At 37.7% G+C, this 19,741-nt stretch overlaps 1 protein-coding gene across 9 annotated transcripts in view; it reads left to right on the top strand.

The window, feature by feature from the left end:
* The window catches only part of TLE1 (TLE family member 1, transcriptional corepressor), a 78,494-nt gene extending 62,139 nt beyond the window's left edge, over nt 1-16,355 (top strand). For 5 of the 9 annotated variants that reach the window (XM_038170651.2, XM_038170655.2, XM_038170658.2 and 2 more), the window contains 6 exons: nt 10,082-10,331; nt 11,935-12,200; nt 14,196-14,343; nt 14,712-14,862; nt 15,191-15,267; nt 15,456-16,355. In XM_038170651.2, the coding sequence (XP_038026579.1) occupies nt 10,082-10,331; nt 11,935-12,200; nt 14,196-14,343; nt 14,712-14,862; nt 15,191-15,267; nt 15,456-15,563 (1,000 nt within the window). In that variant the 3' untranslated portion in view covers nt 15,564-16,355. The remainder of the gene's footprint in view (nt 1-10,081; nt 10,332-11,934; nt 12,201-14,195; nt 14,344-14,711; nt 14,863-15,190; nt 15,268-15,455) is intronic. The other 4 variants (XM_038170652.2, XM_038170660.2, XM_038170656.2 and 1 more) reach the window with 1 other exon arrangement.
* Nucleotides 16,356-19,741: the final 3,386 nt, after the last annotated feature.

The raw sequence follows: 19,741 nt of genomic DNA, 5'->3' as shown, positions 1-19,741 counted from the left end.
TTTACTTTTTTTCCCAGTAATTTGGCTCTGGTAAAATGTTGAGACCCGACTTAACCATGTGCAGTTGTCATGAGCATGTATGATTTCCTTAAAAAAAAAAAAAAAAAGTGTATTTTATAAATATTCGTGCAAAAGCAGTCTACACAGATCCAAACATGCAAGTTAGATTAATGTGTTTTCTTGGAGAGAATCATAGATGCCATAGATACCACCAATCATAGATACCACAAAGTCGAACCATTAACTTAGCACTGTCAAGTCTACTGCTAAACCACATCCCCAGGCACCACATCTACACATCTTTTGAATACCTCCAAGGATGATGACTCTACCACTTCCCTAGACTGCTTGTTCTAGTGCTTCACAACCCGTGAATGCAGAGGGAATTAAAACACTTTTTTGACACTGTTAAAGGTTAATATCTATTGATAAGTTGTAATGTCAGTCATGCAATCATCCTTAAGTATTCACCAATTTTGGGGGAAAAAAAGTTTTCTACTCTTTTTCCATAGCAGTAGGAAAGCAGTAGGCTTTTTATATTATAAATGTCATGTTAGATGTGTTTTCGTTCTTATCCACCATGTTTCTGAGAACAGACCTAACTATTTGTTGGCAGTGTGAGAAAGTTCTTATATCTTGGATTTACTTGTAGAAAAGTTGGTGGTATGTTGACAAGACTACTGAATCAAGGAGTCTGAGTTGGTGTTATGTATCAGATGGTGGTGTATTTAAACTTAGCACATTTAAAGAACATGCTTTGTTCTTAAAATATTCTCTTGTTAAGGGTCAAACTCATTCTTGCTGACTTCATTAGAATTTGGTAACCTTAAATAAAATATTTTTGGAGATCACACAGTGCAGTGATTGTAAGTTTTTACTTTTAATCAAGTGTATTCGCAAGCTTTCGGTGACTTATTCCATTAGTAATGTTTAGCAAAATACATGATGAAAACCTATTTTTGTTCAGTCAGAACTGGTCTGTGGCTGAATCCTACCTGTTGCATTGCTCAAGGCACAAAAACAGTACTTGTGTAATTTTATAATTTCTATGATAGTATTTCATAGCTAAATTATGGTGTCTCTTTTTTTTTTTATTCAAATTTTATTTAGTCTTTTCAGCTCTTTATTCATACTGCTTCATAGATCACTACTTTGATGTGTGGCCCCTAATCTCCTCTTGACTTGATGTGTTCTGTACTGTTTTTTGTGTTTTTCGATGTTTTTCATATTATTTGGACTGTCAGTCGTTTCCACTGCAGGATCTTCTTTGCTTGTCTTTATTAAATGTGTCAAACCTAAATTTCCAGAAACTGAACTGTTGTCTTTCCATTGATAACTTTAGAATCACCTTGTCTTAGTCTTATTTGGCTATGTATACCTAGATGCAGTGCACTATGTGCAACATCTTTGTGTAGTTTTTGTCTGCATTAGTCAAGTCTCCTATGTTATCTATACAGAGTATGTGTTAAATAGTTATGTAAACTAATGGAATACTCTAGGTATATTTTCAAAATCTGATTTATCCAAGAGTCCAGCTAAGGTGCCACATTTATATTGCTTTATGAGGTGTGGAGTTCTAGTAAGTGGTAAAGAAAACTTTCAGATTGAACTCTATAAAATCTCCAGCTATATGTGTATGTTCACCAGGGCAGGTTTTTATCAACAGCACTGTTTTTTCACGCAGCCCTGCTTCCAGGAGAAACATCACCTTCTTCCCAAAGGAATGACATGTCTGATAGCATCCAATTGTCTTTAACCCTTGTGTATTCTGAGATCTGTTAATGGTCTAGCTTGTTAGAAACATTAATAGCCTCTTAAGAACCTAGTTGTACTCATTTATCTACTCTTGTCAAGGGAATGCTGTCTGGAAAGCTTGTCCATTGCTTATTTTGTAACTGGACGAAATGTTAAGTGTTTACTATCATCTTTGTGTCTTCCTGAATATGAATCCGACAATTTTGCTCTGTGCAGTCTAACCCTGTTATCAGTGATTATAGATGTATTTTGACAATGGAGGTAGCAATACGGAAATTTGAATTGTCCTCACTAATTTCTTAAATAAAAGAGCTAGGCATTGCATTTGATAGCAAGTTTTTTTTGTTTCTTTGTTTATTATTATTTCTCTTTGAGCATTTCCTTTGGGGCTTTTCACGTTCTTCATATTAATATGATATTTCTCTGCACATACATGTTGTCTCACATTACTTGTTTTCTCTCTTCAGCTGGTCAGTAATTAATTTGAAGGAAAAAGACTTGATGTCTGTATGTGTGGACAAATATGCAAAAAAATGTGGTTTAATATCCTTGTTTTCAAAGTGGCTTCTTGCCAGTAAATTACTCTTTTCTTAGCAGCTGTTCTTGCCCCTAGCGCCAACATCCCTTCCAAGTTGCCTTGAGCCATTACCTAATCAGTAATTGTCTTGGGTGGTGATGGGGAATATCAGTCCTGTTTTGGGCATGGACATTCTTCTTTCTTTTTTTTTTTTCTATTCACTGAATTATGCCCTGTGCTCTAAGTTCTTGGTGTGTGGCTGTAAACATTTTCTGTTTCACATAGCCTTTCTACCAAAGTAATTATTTAGCTTTTAGCATTCTTGTGGATTTCTCCATAATGTGAACCACACCTTCTAATAGTTGGATGGTGTAATGAACACAGATTTTCAAGTTCTTTGAGACATATGTCCATAGTGTTGCTCATCTGATGTCTAAAACTGTGAAGTAATGGTGATACTGAAGTCAAGTGTATTTCTTTTTTTTTTTTTTTTTTTTTTTGTAGCTTCATTTGGACTGTGAGGTGTTAGACACCAGAAAGAGATGAAAATGTTTTCTCTTTTAGTAGGACAAGGGAATTTCATTTGGTAAATATTAACTCTTGTAAGTTCTAGGTATGAGCAAATTTCTGTGTTTTCAGAGGGGAATAGTATACTGTTCTGGAACTGCTCAAAACAACAACAAAAAAAAGTTTTCTGTTCAATCAGTCTTTACATTCTGTGAATGTAAAAAAGGAAACATTTTAAAGGAAAGATAATTTTACTGTATTCCAGAATAATGGATTGTTGTTTTCCCAATTGTATTTATGGATAGAAGTTAAAAGGATGTATGAAGTTGAAAGGATTTGTTATTTCTATAAAATATCTTTATTCCTAATTCTTGACCTTTCGCTCCATATATTGAAACACCACACATAGATATTCAATGTTTTTTGTGATAATGACAACTGAAAATAAACTGGGGCACAAAGTAGAGCTGAAAGTAAAATGCACTTATCAACAGAAGAAACAGTCTGCTTTTATGTTCTTCAACTGAGATATTTCTGTGCTAGTTAAGCAATTCCGTTTGAATTGGAGAGATGAACTGGAAGCTGTTTTTTTTCCCTTTTTTAACATGTTACTTTAAGGCAGAAAGTGCACTCATTATATTGATCTGAATACTTAGAGTAGCTAGGTTGGTAGTTGATTTGCCATGTTCTTGAGCAGTGAATTAATGTGGAAGCCTGTTCTTCTTGAAGAGGAGAAAACCTTTTATTTACTCACATCAACATGTGAGAAGGTAGTCTTGTAACTGCTATTTTCTGTGCTAAACTTTACTTTTTGTTCTTCATTCCAGTACAGTTCTTCTACTGTGTTATTTCAATATAATACTTAGTTAAATATGAGTGTAAGTACAGATATCAATTGATATGTTCTTAGTTTAGAATCATATAGTCATTGAATAATTTGGATTGGAAGGGGCCATTGAGTTCCAACCCTCCTGCCATGGGCCAGGGACACCTCCCACCAGACCAGGTTGCTCAAAGCCCCATCCAGCCTGGCCTTGAACACCTCCAGGGATGGGGCATCCACAGCTTCTCTGGGCAACCTGTTCCAGTACCTCACCACCTGCATAGTAACATTTTTTTTTTCCAGATAACCTGATCTAACCCAACCCATTTTTAGCTTATCCCCTGTTCTGTCACTACTCTCCCTGATAAAGAGGCCCTCTCCATTTTTCCCTAGTGGCCTCCTTTAAATGTTGGAAGGCCACTGTCAGGTGTCCCCCAAAGAGAGTTCTCTAGGCTGAACAACTCCAATTTTCTCCTATAAAGCCTTTCTTCATAGGAGGGGTGCTCTAGTCATCTGGTCATCTTCATGGTCTTCCTCTGGAGCCGCTCAGAGGGGTTTGTGTCTTTCTCATGCTGGGTGCCCCAGAGCTGAACATAGTACTCCAAGTGAGGTCTTGCAAGAGTGGACTACATAGAGTCATCTCACTTGAGCTGTGGCCATACTTCTTCTGATACAGGCCAGGACTTGCTGTTTAATTGCATTTGCATTGAATAAGAACTTTCCCTTTTTCTCTGTGATTGTTAGCCCAACAGGAGGGTTCAGATGTGAATAACAATTTGGTGAGGAGAAACACTGAGGGGCAAGGGGTACCTGCCAAGAAGTATCTTCAAGGTGAACTTTAAAGAACTGAAGAATTTAATGTCATGAATTGTAGAATGGCTTGGGTCAGTAGGGATCAGAGGGAGGGGGGAGGGAGGGGAGAGGGTGAGCGAACGGCTGCGTGGTGTTTAGCTGCCGGCCGGGTTAAACCACGACAGGATCTTAAAGATAATCTAATTCCAATTCCCCTGCTATAGCCACGCACTAGATGAGGCCAGAGCCCCATCCAGCCTGGCTTTGAGCAACTTCAGAGATGGGACATCTGCAACTATTCTGGGCAACCTGTTGCAGTGCTTCACCTTCCAAGTAAAGAATTTCTTCCTAACATCTAATCTAAATCTGCCTTCTTTTAGTTTAAAACCATTCCTGCTTATCCTATGTCTGACCATGCAAAAACTCACTCCTCATCTCCATATAATCCCCTTTTATGTACTGAAAGGTCTCCTGGTGCCTTCTCTTCTCCAAATTGACCGTCCCCAGCTCTCTCAGCCTTTCTTCGTAGGAGAGGTGCTCCAGTCCTCTGATGAACTTTGTGTCTCTCCTTTGGATCTGTTTTAACAGATTCACATCATTCTTGTGCTGGGGACCCCAGAACTGGATGCATTTCTCCAAGGGCAGAGCAGATGGGGGACAATCACTTGATGCAGCCCAGGATGCAGTTGGTCTTCTAGGCTGCAACCACACGTTGCTGGCTGATGTCAAGCTTTTCATCCACCACAGCCCCCCAGTCTTCTGCAGGGCTGCTCTCAATGAGTTGCTCTCCCATTCTGTACTCATGCCTGAGATTGCCCAGGCCCAGGTGCATCACCTTGCTCTTGGACTTGTTGAAACTTACGAAGTTCACATGGGACCACTTCTCAAGCTTGTCCACGTCCTTTTGGGTGGCGTCCCTTCCTTCTGTTGCATTGACTGCACCACTCAGCTTGGTGTTGTCTACAAGCAGGCTGAGGAGGGACTCAGTTTATCATTGATAAATACATTCAACAGCACTTTTTCCAAGGCGGGTTCCCGAGGGACACCACTTATCATCAGCCTCTAGGTGGACATAGTGCTTTTGACTGCAACTCTGTCTGTGGCCTTCCAGCCAATTCCCTATCCACCAAATAATACAGCTTTCAAATCTCTCTAACTAAGAGGTCAGGATGTCATGCTGGAGTTTGTCAAAGGCCTTACAGAAGTCCAGGTAGATGACATCAGTCAGTTTTCCCTTGTCAGCTGATAGGGTCACTCCATCATAGAAGGCCACTAATTTGGTCAGGCACAATTTGCCTTTGATGAAGCCATGTTGGCTGCCTTGGTTCTTCTCCTTGTCCTGCATGTGCTTCCAGGAGATTCTGTTCCATGATTTCCCAGGCACAGAGGTGAGGTTTGCCATTTTGTAGTTCCCTGGATCTTCCTTTCTACCTTTTTAAAAGTAGGAGTGATGTTTCCCTTTTCCCAGTCACTGGGGGCTTCACCTGACTGCAGTGACCTTTCAAATACGATGGAGAGAGGCCTAGCAACTACATCATACAGTTCTCTCAGAACCCTGGGATGGGGGTCATTAGGCCTTCTCCAGACTTGTACCTGTTCATTTTCATCAGATGGTCTAGAACGTGCTCTTTGCCTACAGTGCAAGGGACTTTGCTCCCCTGCCAAAACCATATTGATTCTGTGAAGGTTGGAACACCAAAATGCTCCTCACTTTCAAGGATTCAGGCCTGTGAATATATCTAGTGCATTAAAATTGTCATTTCTTAAGCATGTAATTACAGTTATGTTGTAGGTGTAGCACTGGAAGTACAATCCTGCTCACAATTAGTGGGGTAGGCACTCCAACATGGTGACCTGCTGGAAATACAGGACCCATCTGGAAAGCAGCTTTGCAAAAGAGGACCTGAGAGTCCTGGGAGTCACCAAGTTGAACATGAGCCAGCAATGTGCCCTTGTGCTAACATTGTTCTTGGCTTCATTAGCCAAAGTATTGCTAGTATGTCAAGAGATGTGATCCTTCCCCTCTACTCAGTATTAGTGAGGCTGCACCTGGAGTACTGTATACAGTTCTGGGGCCCTCAGTACAAGAGAGACCTGGACATACTGGAAAGAATCCAACAGAGGGCCACCAAGATGATCCTGCAGTCTGGAGTACCTCTCCTGTGAGGAGAATCTGAAAGAGCTGGGATTGTTCAGCCTGGAGAAGAGGAGGCTCAGGGCAGATCTTATATATATATATAAAAACTTCCCATGAAGGAAGAGTGCAAAAGAGGATGGAGCCAAGCTGTTTTCATTTGTGTCTGGTGCCAGGACAACAGTCAGTAGGCACAAACTGGAACACCAGAGGTTGTATCTGTACATTAGGAAGCACTTCTTGTGCAGGTGATGGAACACTGGTACAGGATGCCCTGAGAGGTGGTGGAGTCTCCCTCCTTGGAGATCTTCAAAAGCTATCTGGACATGGTCCTGAGCAACCAGCTCTAAATACTGCTGCTTGGGGAGGGTGGTTGGACCAGATGACCTCTAGAGGTCCCCTTCCAACCTCAACTGTTCTATGTTTCTGTAACCCAATGTTAAGGTAGCTTAAGACAACAGTGCTTGAGCAGCAAGTAGTCATTTTCATTACTGTCACTGGTACCATTTTTTCTGAAAGAAGCTTTCTTCATCTAGGGAGTGTCAATCTTGCAAATGATGCAGGTTTGTTTTGGGAAAAAAAAAAAAAAAGAGGGAAGGTATGTGTAATGAAAAGTCACACCGTAGTACCTAGTAGATAGAGGTTACCAGACTATATAAATGTGCTGACAGTGTTTATGTTTGCCTGACATACCACATACCTTGAAGCAAACAGGAACATTTACTTTTTTTGCGTGCTTATCTTGGCAGGGGCAGAGGCATTTGGCAATGTACAGTCATTTCTTTATACAGTGGATTGCTGATAACTTGCACCCTAGCAAAAGCTGCTTTGGCTTACGAGGAACTTTAACTGGTCTGTTTGATAGGCTCTCAGACATAGTCATCCTGAGTGCTGAACAGTCTTGTAAGCAAAAGCCCAATCATGATAATAAAAATTAAACTACTAATATGATATATATCCAGAATTTAGAAGTGGGCATGCTAGTAAGATTATACTTGATTAAAAATACATTGGGATAAATCACTGGCATTTCAGAGTAGAAGAATCATCTTAATGCTATAGTACATGAAGCACTTGAAAAATGTTCCTATTGTCTTCCTCCCACCCCATCTCAGCAAGAACTGCAAAAGTTGTGTATATGTACAGAAGCATTGGAAAACACCTGTTATTTAAGTACTATGAATTGAACAGAATATTTATGCAGTAACTGTGGAAAAGCAAGTGTAAAAGTGTATTATCCATCTTAAATATAATGGGAAAATTTGCTTAATATGTGCTTAATTGCTTTTCTTCTGACCAGGATGAAAAACAAGGGCAGGCCCCTTCAAAGTTGTGCAGTTCTGTGTACTCTTCTTGCTAACAAATATTCTGCAACTGACTTTGATCTGTAGCTCAGGATGAGTTCCAACCTTTTAGCCTCATAAGTGCTATGACTCCTATTTGGATTCTGCACCTGAATCTCAGCAGTTGTTCAGCCTTGAGCAGTCTTGTTGCCACAATTCTTTGTCTCATCTGTTTGGTGAATAACTGCTTTGGGACAGCAGTTGAGAAATGATATGGATTTCTACTTAAGCCTTCTTATTAATGCAATTCCTTATGCAAAAAAAAAAAAAAAAAAGGATGCTTTTGTCATCTTTCGTGCTCATACATGTGTGTTCTGAGCATGTCTTCAATTCACTTGTCCAACCATCCAACCATGAAACATAAATGAGATACAGGAATCGCATGCATAGACATTATCAATTTGTTTGGTTTATAACAGTCAACTGCCTTTTACCCTTCCCTTCTGTGAATATTGTGGTATTGCATTGTGTGACGGTTTCTAATGTTACCTTCTGTAGGAAACAACAGAAAAGTAAAACTTTTTTGTTTCCCTCTGGCTCCTTTTTAAAGAAATATCTTATCAGCTCTTGGGCATATTCAGTTGCTTTAGGAAACAAGCCCACGTATATAGATGTCTATTATGGATCCAGGCATCTTGCTTGTTCCTCTTTCAAACTGTGCAATACTGGGAAACACACAATAAAATACTTTTGAAAGTACTAGCTCAGAACAGAAAATGAAATTGAATTGCCTACTGTTGGTTCCATTGGAGATTGATGCAATGCTTTAACTTGAACTACAGTAACTGAAAATTTCTGGGAAGAAGGTACATTTGGAAAAGAAAGAGCAGTTCTGAACACAACAATATATTAGAAAAATAAAGATATCACTGGGGAAGAAGTAGCTTATTATTAGAAAGGATACTCCTGTCTCACTGTTTTTATCCACTTTGGCCTCTTGAAGAATGCTGTGAATGTAACAGCAGCATCTAAAATGTGAGTTATTGATGCACTTAAAAGAGAAGAGCAAAAAAAAGGAGCTCGCCAGTATAATAAAAAGTGTTCTTTTGCAGTAGTATTTTCATTATTTTTAAAAACAAATTAAAAATACCACCCTGAACCTGAAGCCTTTATTAGCAGCTACCTCTGCCCTGGTCCTTGAGTAGAGAAGACTTTAAACATCATGGTGAAAACAAAGAAATAATTTTGTGTACTTTCCCCAAGGAGTAGTCCCATTGCTTGTATTCACTATCTCAACCTTCAGTTTTCATGTACTTGAAATCATGCAAGGAACAAAAATAGACATCACAGAAGTGCTAAAACTACCAGGGAAACTGAGCCTTTCAGCTTTTCCAAAATACTTACTCAAGAAAATGTAAATTTAAACTAAAAGAGGGGAGATTTAAATTAGATATAAGGAAGAAATTCTTTACTACAACGTCAGTGAGGCACTGGCACAGGTTGCCCAGAGAAGCTGTGGATGCCCCGTCTCTACAAATGTTCAAGGCCAGGCTGAACGGGGCTTTGAGCAAACTGGTCTGGTGGGAGGTGTCCCCACCCATGGCTGAGGGTTGGAACTGAATGATCTTTAAGGTCCCTTCCAACCCAAACAATTCTATAATAATTATGAGGAAATGGTATCAGCTTTCTGATGAAAGCTGTGTGCATGCAGGTTCTATTTTCTATTTAAAACACTAGTTCCCAGCTAGAAAGAGAGACATAGGCACACAGCTAGTGCTGATATTGAAGATGAAGTGCAGGAACAAGCATAGGACAAGTTTAACTTTTGTCATGATACTACACGAGCAACAGGTAGAAACCTTTTGTGGAAGATGTCTGGAAGAGCAGTGACTAGCCAGGGATTGCTGCTGCAGGACTTATGGTGCTGCAGCTCAGAACCACTGGATAGAAACCAACAGCTGGAAGATCTTTTGACGGTTGAGGTGACAGAGTGATATCCATGGCCATTATCAGTAGAGTTAATAGTACGATTTAATGTGGTTTCCCACTTCCCAAATACGTGAGGTGAAACGAGCTGAAAATGTTTGCTGTGACTCCTTTTCTCCCTCTGATGTTTACGTGCCTTGTATTATTTGTCACTGTAGCTTTGATTTTAACAAGTAAGAAGTGGCAAAGAAATAAATCGCAAAGTACTGTCTTTTTCTTGCATTTCAGCGCTGTAGTTGGCTGATGTGTTTTTTCTTCTCCTTTCTTTCGTTTCCCCAAAAAAGAGCCTACTCCTTTCACGTTACTGCAGATGGTCAGATGCAGCCTGTTCCTTTCCCTCCTGATGCCCTCATTGGTCCAGGAATCCCTCGCCATGCCCGCCAGATCAACACTCTGAATCACGGGGAAGTTGTGTGTGCAGTTACCATCAGCAACCCCACAAGACACGTGTACACGGGTGGCAAGGGCTGTGTTAAAGTCTGGGACATCAGCCAGCCTGGGAACAAGAGCCCTGTTTCTCAGCTGGACTGCCTGGTAAGTGAACAGGAACTTAGGCAGAAGGCTAACTTCTCCTCGGAGACTCAATAAGGAAATAGCTGTCCTTGTCTGGATTTTGTTCGTATTACAAGGAAATAGCAGGCAGTTCTGTTTCCTGCTTTATACATTTAGCTGCCTTTTTTTTTAAACACTGAACAGGTGGTGTTACAGAAAAAAGGAATGGGTTTGTTTATGGATAAATATCATCACTAAGGGTGAAATAATATTTTAGATAAGACTTCTGAGTAGAGTGTACCTGATTATTCCCCCCACCCAAGTCATGCTGGTGATTTTTGCACTGCATGGGTTTAAAACAAAAGTAGCCTGTCTGTAGGGTGTTTCATTTGTGCCAGGAGTCATGACCACTTTTTGTAAGAGGGTAGCAACCATAAAATAAAATAACGTCACAAGGTACCAACGTCACTTTCTGTTGTTACACTATTGTTATTGTTCAGCACGTTACACATCCTTCTGGTTTGTTTTCACATTTCCGAGATACAAAATGGATTGAGTGAGGTAGTACAGCCAAAAAGCTAAATAGAAAACCTAGTTGCTCAGTAAGATGCTTCTTATACTAGAAGCAGTATATAAACTAGAAGCAGACAATGTCATAAAGCACAATAATATGTGTATTCCAAATTGAAACAATTCTAGTTTAAGTGTTGATCCAAGTAAATGTTTGTTTGTTTGATTGTTTGTTTTGCTGTTGTTTTATTTTTAAGTCCTTGCCTTTTATTTGCTTCTAATTCCATGGTGTCACTTGTTTAGCAGTATACATGTGGTTGTGTATGCATTCTGTTTCATGGCAGGTTTGACTCTACTCAGTCTTAGCTGCCTTCATGTTAGTTATGGAACTGTATGGCTGGCTAAGCCAGCATTTCCACTGTAATACTTAACTTCTCCTTCTCTGTGACTTAAAAGAAACAACAAACAAAAACAACAGCAAACCCATAATTATAGAAATGTCTTTGATTTCTACCTGCGCTACTTTTTATTTATTTTGAGTTACTGATCTTATCCCTCAGTTTCCTAAAGAACTGTTACCATGTTGGAAAAAATGTCATCAAATATATGTAAGCTTAAGGAGTCAGAGAAATAACAGAGAAACAATATAAATTCAGGACCAGAATGGGAATATTCTGACTCAACATCTTAACTTTAAAATGGTGAATGCAAAATATTGATTAAAAGAAAACTCCAAAATTTGAAAGGCATGAGACTCGAGCTGTATTTTCCTAAGTGATTACAAATGAGACGTCATTTGATTTTTGGTAAATATTCTTGTGGTGCTGGTAGTCTTAACTGATGTAGTGCACTTTCTCAAATGCAAGCTTACTTTGGCTTTGTCTCTGTGTAATGAGATGAAGAACTTCATTGGGTTCAAAATATATTAGACTCTAGCAATAGGAATCTGCAGTTAAATTTCTGCAGCTGCAGTCTCTGGTTAGTAATGAGAAGTAGACATTTGAGACCTTTCAGGGTCTGCTGGTTCCTTTTTTGTACTTTGGTACTGGAAAAAATCACCTACTGTTTAAAACTTGGATGCAGTCAGAATCATATTAGTGGCCATTATTGGCATGCATGTATTAACATAACCAAGATGATTTGTGTTGTACAGAACAGAGATAACTACATCCGCTCTTGTAAATTGCTGCCTGATGGATGCACCCTTATAGTTGGCGGGGAAGCCAGCACATTATCCATATGGGACCTGGCAGCACCAACTCCTCGTATAAAAGCAGAGCTGACATCCTCAGCCCCTGCCTGCTATGCTCTGGCTATCAGCCCTGATTCCAAGGTGTGCTTTTCATGCTGCAGTGATGGGAACATTGCAGTGTGGGATCTGCACAATCAGACATTGGTCAGGTGAGTCATTATTTGTTTACAGACAACTTTTATTAAAGTTAGTCTTTGAATAGCTAGATAAACATCTATCTCCCTGAATAATGGTTCATAACAGCAAAACAAATAGTATTTCTCTTGTAAAGAATGAAGTTTGTGCTCAGGTTGGACAGAAACTATTTCTGGTAGCTTCAGCCTAGTCTGGAAGATGGTTTTTGAGGACCTAAAGGTCTGTTACATAACCTATTGAAGTCAGTGTAAAAGTTCTTGTTGGTTTTGTTTAGTCGAGATTTGTCTTCAGGTTTCTACAAGCAGCATTTCTACTAGTTTGTGTTTCATTTGGACTGAACTTGCCTTATAGTGAACTGAGTTTTTTTCTTTTCCATTGTACTGAGCATTTACTAAGTAAGAAGAGAATTTTCAATTCGTTTTAAGTGATGATATGTAATAAAATTAACCTTTCAAAAGTAGTTGAAAAGCTAAATCACACCAGTTCTTTATGAAAATGTAGAGAACTGATGTTTGATCGTTCACAAGAGAAAAAAAAATTGAGTTTTGGAGGATGAATTTGATCTCTAAAACTTGCAGAGAGCACAATACATGTGTTGCTATAAAAGTTACTTCAGAAATGTATATATTCTTTAACTTTAGATTACAGTGTCTGGTGGGTTAATATTCAACATGGGTGCTACGCCAGAGAAAAAATGATAGGACCACGTGTGTAATGGCTCTTAGTAACAAGCTGTATGCTTTTACTAGAAGATTGGTCTAGGCTTTTCAAAGTTGTGATGGTTTAGAATATTATAAGAATGAAGAGCCTAAATTGGGAAAGACCATGGTATCTTAGAGGATTTGAATACATACACTAGAGAAGATACTCTTCTCTGTGATTTAATTAGATTTTCTGTATCTCAGTAATTAGCCTAAATTTATGTGCAGATATTCCTATTAATGTATGTGCAAACCTGGCTTTCTGTTAAATAGCTGGGTCAGAAAACACTTTAGTTATATAAAGCCTTTAGTTTGCCTTACACGTTTAGTCTCTGTAAGGGCGAATTTTCTCCATCTATGACTGTTTTGAATGAATGGTACAAGTTACTTTTATTCTTATGAGTGTTTGCTGTGTGTAAGTGTTCCCGGTACTTGCTTGCTGATCTTCCTAATTGATAACACGTGCAATTTTCAGACCAGAACTACAAAACAAAATGTGCCTCGTGACCTTTCTGTGGTAGCGTTTAGTGAATCATACTCTTCATTCCCAAGCTAGTTGTCTTCTCCCCCTCTCCCTCCACCTTTGACATCGATGCAAAAGACTTTCCTAAAGCTAATTGCTGATGAAAAATGCAAAAGGCTTCTGCCAAAGGATTAAGGAAAACTTGAGATGACCTTTTGGTTGTTGAAAGCTGGGAATTCCTAATGAGAATATTTTAAAAGAAAATACACTCTCCACTTGTTTTGTGATCTCTTGATCCCTTGCCAGAGAATGTAACTGTGCTGACTCGATGATGCTCTTGCTTGCCTTACTGGATCTTTAGCTGGATCGTTTCCTATTAATATCTCTGCTCATTATTTATCATGTTGACTTACAGCCAAATAAAAACACAGTAGCTGTTTTCTAAAACTGGAATTTTGTTCCTTCAGCACTTGTTTTGCTTTAATTTGAGTTGTCATTTAGTACTTCTAACTGTAGTTACTGTGCTTTAATGTACTCACAAGCATTTTTTTAATAACCAAAAAGAAAAAAAAAAAAACACAAACACACACAAAACTTTTCAAAACCTGATAGAAAATAATGAGTTTATTCAACTAACTATGATGCAATCTATTTCTTTAGCACCTGGAAAATATTTTTGTAATGCCATTGTGTTTTGTGCCAATTCATAGGGAGGGGCTGATCTTTGCCCATCAGCAGACACAGAAGAGATGACACACACATACAGAGTCCAAAACTAACACCACAACAGTGTTTACCTTGAGCTCTGGCAGGAAATCATTATTCAATCTGGTTTGTTTTATCAGGCAATTCCAGGGCCACACAGATGGAGCCAGCTGTATTGACATTTCTAATGATGGTACCAAGCTCTGGACAGGAGGTTTGGATAACACTGTCAGATCCTGGGACTTGAGAGAGGGGAGACAGCTACAACAGCATGACTTCACATCACAGGTAACTAGATTTTCCTACATCTTGGGTGGGGAACAGCGGAATGTTTAGGGTGAAAGCTGAGAAATGAACCCAATGCAACTGGCAATTTTTTTTGTCTGATTGTTTTGTTTGCTTTGGCTGTTCATAACACAATATTTTGGAGCTTTCATATGTTAATCTGCTCTGAAACAACTGACACTACTCTCTTTCCATATTTTTTTTTTCTAAGGTAAGAGGTAAGAATGGGTAATTTAGTCACTTGAATTTTGATAAGCTGTTTCACTATTGAACTACGTCAATTCTGTTTGGCCCTTGTCTTCCCACCTCTCTCAATTCATTTAATCACTGTATGAAAAAAATAAAAAGTGTAAATGTTGCTGAATTTTCAGATATTTTCCCTTGGTTATTGTCCTACTGGTGAATGGCTAGCTGTGGGAATGGAGAGCAGCAACGTGGAAGTGCTACATGTAAATAAACCAGACAAATATCAACTGCACCTTCATGAAAGTTGTGTATTGTCACTCAAATTTGCTTACTGTGGTAAGTTGCCCTGAAGATGTCAGGAATTTATTTCACGCTTATTTCACACTTAATTGCACAATCATAACTTTTTTGATAATCAAGATGTATTTAATATCTGTTAATTTATGAGTAAATATCTCTGTTTTATGAATGCAAATGTATTTAGCTATGAACAGCCATTTATTTATTTATTTAAAGGATGGTGTAAGAGTTGAGTTGTTTGTAAAACATTGTTTCTGCTTAGTGTGGGCTTTGTGTAATGGTAATTAGCCAACGGATTTCAATTTGACCCAAAATCTGTCAGATGATTCATCTGTTTTCATAGTTTTTCTGTTTCATATTCTAGGTAAATGGTTTGTGAGTACTGGGAAAGATAACCTTCTTAATGCATGGAGGACTCCGTATGGAGCCAGTATCTTCCAGGTAAGCACGATGATGTTTTTAAAGAGAAGAAAAAAAAAAAAAGGATTTTCTAGTTTTTTTTAAGTCCCAAGAGTGGATTCATATCTCTTTACCTATGTGATCTAACCAAAATGGGATGCTGAGATAAGGGTAATAGACTTTTTTTTTTTTTTTTTCAATGAAGTAATATATTTCTATTTTTCTTCTAGTCCAAAGAATCTTCATCAGTGCTTAGCTGTGACATCTCTGTGGATGATAAGTACATAGTCACTGGCTCTGGAGACAAAAAAGCTACAGTCTATGAAGTTATCTACTGAAAAATATGCTGGGGATATAACTTTTTAAAAGTTGAACTGGGCCAAAATTGTTCTTAATTATAGAAGTAGAAAGGTTTTGCCTTTTAAAAAGGAAAAAGAGGATTGAGGTTCCAGACCTTGTCATGAAACTACTCCGATTTTTCAAAGTAGAAGGCAATGTCCAGCAACTAAATATTGGCTACGTGGACCAAACAGAACAAAGAGGCAAGATGGACAGATGTAGCCTAGTTTTTTGACGTAGATTTTAAAGCAAAGTCTGCTGAAGAATGTTGAAGCCTTTTTTTTTTTTTTTTGACCTCATGCAAATTGTTCTCATTGCCTGAATATGGGGATAACCTTTTCTGTTCCTTGCAATTCAACTTGCATTCTGTCCTGTGTAGAGCAGCAGTGTCTCAGATGAACTTGTTTCCTGGTTCTGCATCTTGTGATATGTTTTTGTATTTTTGTTTAAGGTCAAACATTTGTATAAATTGTAAATATGTTTAGTTTATTACAGTAAAAGCTTTAGTACAAACAACCACTCTTCTCCCCCCTCCCCTTCACCCCCTGCTTATTTAAAAAAAACTTTTGGGGATATAAGTACCTTTTTAGAAGCAAAAGTAAACACTATGTATAGTTTGAAAACTGTCTTATTCTTTATAACTCTTCGTAGATTTCTTTATCATACTTCTAAGTAATTGTTTTGACATATTAGGGTATCAATCTGGTAGATACTGTCTTGTGCTGCAGAAAAACTAAAAGGCAATTTTGTACTAATTATAGTGTAAATATAAAAATTGAACATTTCATAAAGTTGTGCAGTTTAAGTTTATTGTGATGTCCCATGTATATGTTATTTGGCAGATACATTAATATGTGCCTGATCATAATTATTTTGGTTGTCTCTCTAGAAGAGATGATGTCCCTCTCCTTTCTCCCACAGCTGAACAGAGTTCATGAAGGACTACATTTCGACTAAGTACATCAGAGGCTTTATTCTTTTAACTGAGGATGTGTATGATTAAACAAAGCTAGATAAGTTGTGTCCTTCATATTTTACAAAGGAAAAGTGGTAGCTAATAACAGTTTCCTTTTTAATGGCTTGTCTATACATAGATACTCAGGTAAATTTAATTAAATTACCAAAGTGTTTTACAACAAAGAGTTTTACAGGGGATCACTTAAATGATGTTAAATACTTGCAACGACTGCAAGTGAAGTGAATTAACCTAAATTAAGTTAAACTTGCTTCTTAATTTCTTGTGGGCATATTGGTAAAGGATTTTTTTGCTTATTAACTAATACACTGTATAAATTAATCAGAATTAATTTTCTAGTGTCTCATATTAGACAGGCCTATAGGCTCTACGTATCCATACTGAGCAGTCTTTGAGTCCCTCAACTGTTGCATCAGTGTGACATCTCTGAAGAGCTATGCTGAGCAGCCAGTTACCAAAGTTATGCATCTTTAAATCAAGTTTTCTCAATGTACTCAAGAGAAATGGGTGAGGAGAGAATGTGTACATTTTATTCCAGATATGGGGATTTTTTATTTTTTCTTTTTAAATTAGTGAGTTCTACCACTATGTGCTGGACAAACCTAGCTATTATGCCAGTGAAGGCCATACATTTCCTATGTTCTGTAGTTTTATTAGAACTTGTGTTGCTAAGGGAGATCACAGACGAACAGAAGGATGTCTTTGAACAAAATATTCAGTTTACACAAACTGGCCCAGAAGTTAACACTCATCTTTGAAAAGCTACTTTTTCATTTTGCTAACATTTGATAGTAACTTATATCTGTGCTTTATCAAAGACTCATAACCAGGAAAAATTAAGTTTGACTTACAGAGGCATTGACTGGATATGGGATTTCCCATCTGAGGGTCAAACCTTCTCTTCAATTTTCAGTCTGAAGAGACAGTTTTCTTTTGAATTTACATGACCATTCTACTGAACCGTTTCATAGCATCTAGAATTGTAGTAGCACTAAAACATAGAGTTTGCGTTTGGAATGTGAAATGTTAATCATTCAGGATAATGTAGTTTCCTAGACGTTTAAAATTAGCATTCTATCCATATGTATCTATATATTTGTCTATAGCTGTGTTGTGAATATGTATCTGTATGAAAATAACAGACCAGCTTTAGTGGTGGTCATGTTCCTTTCATACGTACTGATGCAAAAGCAGAATCTTAGGCTCTTCAGAAAAAAAGAATTATATTTGCTACACTCAAACACTGTGAAGTGTTACGCCATTTTAAAATGAGAAAGTTAAAAAAAAATAATAATTTGTACTAGATTACTTAATTTTTAGGCTGACCCTGTTTTCGTGTAGAAGTTATTCCAGACATCTGACTCTGTCTGCTTAGTAGTAGCACTGGCAAAGGCCAAGACAACAGTTTGCTTCAGTTGAGAACATTTGGATTTCTTCCAAAGAGATACACAGTCACCGTGGCTTTTAATTCACAAGTATTCTTTTGCCTTTCTTAAAAGCTGATAGTAGAGAATCCAAAAATGCAAATATTTATATAACTATTGAAAATAAACATATGTATGTCATGGTTCTGCTATAAGTTGCACCATAGTACTTGTTAGTAAGACTGACCACATTATTGGTAATCTAGAAGTTCAAAATGATACCATCAGGAAAATCATGACATATCTTGTCTTTGTCAGTCATAGTCTGAGCTGCTATGGAACGGGACATTATTTATGCATGTGCATTAATTTAGTCGCATTTATACATTATTTTTTTTTTCAATTGTAATGAATTTTTTTTTCCCAGTCAGTTATACTTGTAAGCCTTGTATCTGAAAGCATGAGGACTCAATTTACAATAGTCCTCTCAATTTCTTGTTTCATGTTTCTCCTTATATTTTGCAAAAGGTTTTTTTTTTTCATTTGTCACAGTCAAATATATTGCACCAGCAGATACATTTTTTAATGACACAATAGATTTGATGAAATCTTGGTACATCTCTTAACTATTACCTACAAAATTTAAAACTTGTAGAGCTTGAAACTTGTGTAAATTCCTTCAGCACTGTATAAAGTAGTGGTTGGAGATAACTGCATCTTGAATGAAGAAACAGACCAAACCAGACCAGCAGTAACAGGGCACTGGGAAAGAAAATGGAAAAAAGGGAGCAGCAGTAACTATGGGGTAGGTAATTATTATTTTCTGTCAATTTAATTACAATCTTAAAAGATTCCTTTGATTAGCCCCTTTCTGGGACATTCTTTGTTCGCTGGGTGGCCCTCCGTATTCAGAGATGTCTGAATGCCACTCTGGCAAACAGTAACGCCAGACAGAAGCAGGGAGTCCTTACAAATGACATACTGGATGTCAGTGCAAACAATAACTAGTGAACAGGAGATTTGTGGTAATATCAATTAAACTGAATGAAATTCTTCGCAAATTCTAAATACTATATTTTGTATGCGTACTAGGCATCAACTTTTATAAGTCAGTTGTGCACAACGTCATGACAATATTCTGTGCAATACCATTGTCAGTGTGGCAGGGTACATCTTTTTTGCTGTAATTCAAAACAAAGATATTTCCCCACATCAACCCACAAGTCTCTAGTTCTTGAGAAATAATTTTCATCCTCATTAATTCTTTCAAATTCATTTAACATTTCAAAAGCTTTTATTTTTTTAAAGGGAAGAGGGAGCACCAAAAGGAATATGAAGTTCATATCTTTTCTTTTTTTTTTTTAAATAAGCATCAAAATGTAATCTGTCATTTTATCACATGCATACTTTTCTGTATAAATGACTAACCATTTGTTTGTCTCATCTTGGCAATGGTAGTGCAGGCAGAGTTTTCAGAAGCATCTAATTTACTACAGTGACATAAATGCAGACAGACAAATTGATATTTTGCTATGTTTTTTGGTTTGGGTGTTTGTTTGTTTTCCCCCTAAATGACTGCCCATACATTAACTTATGGGATCATGCTATCTAGTTGCAGTCCTTCATACTTTCTGTTGAATTGATGTAATTTTGATTTGTTGGGGGAAGTTCCACCATTCCAGTGATTTTAAAAAACAACAACAACAAAAATGGATCTTAATATTTACACACTAAAGAAGAATGGAAGAGTGCTGAATCCACATTTCAGACTCATGATAGTGCGTCTACTTACAACTTAGTTGGAGAAGCTGAACTGTCTTCAACTGTTTGGTCTCTT

The sequence above is a fragment of the Anas platyrhynchos genome, chromosome Z (genome assembly GCF_047663525.1).
Source record: "Anas platyrhynchos isolate ZD024472 breed Pekin duck chromosome Z, IASCAAS_PekinDuck_T2T, whole genome shotgun sequence".
Classification (NCBI taxonomy): domain Eukaryota; kingdom Metazoa; phylum Chordata; class Aves; order Anseriformes; family Anatidae; genus Anas; species Anas platyrhynchos.
This window is presented reverse-complemented; position numbering and strand designations above follow the sequence as displayed.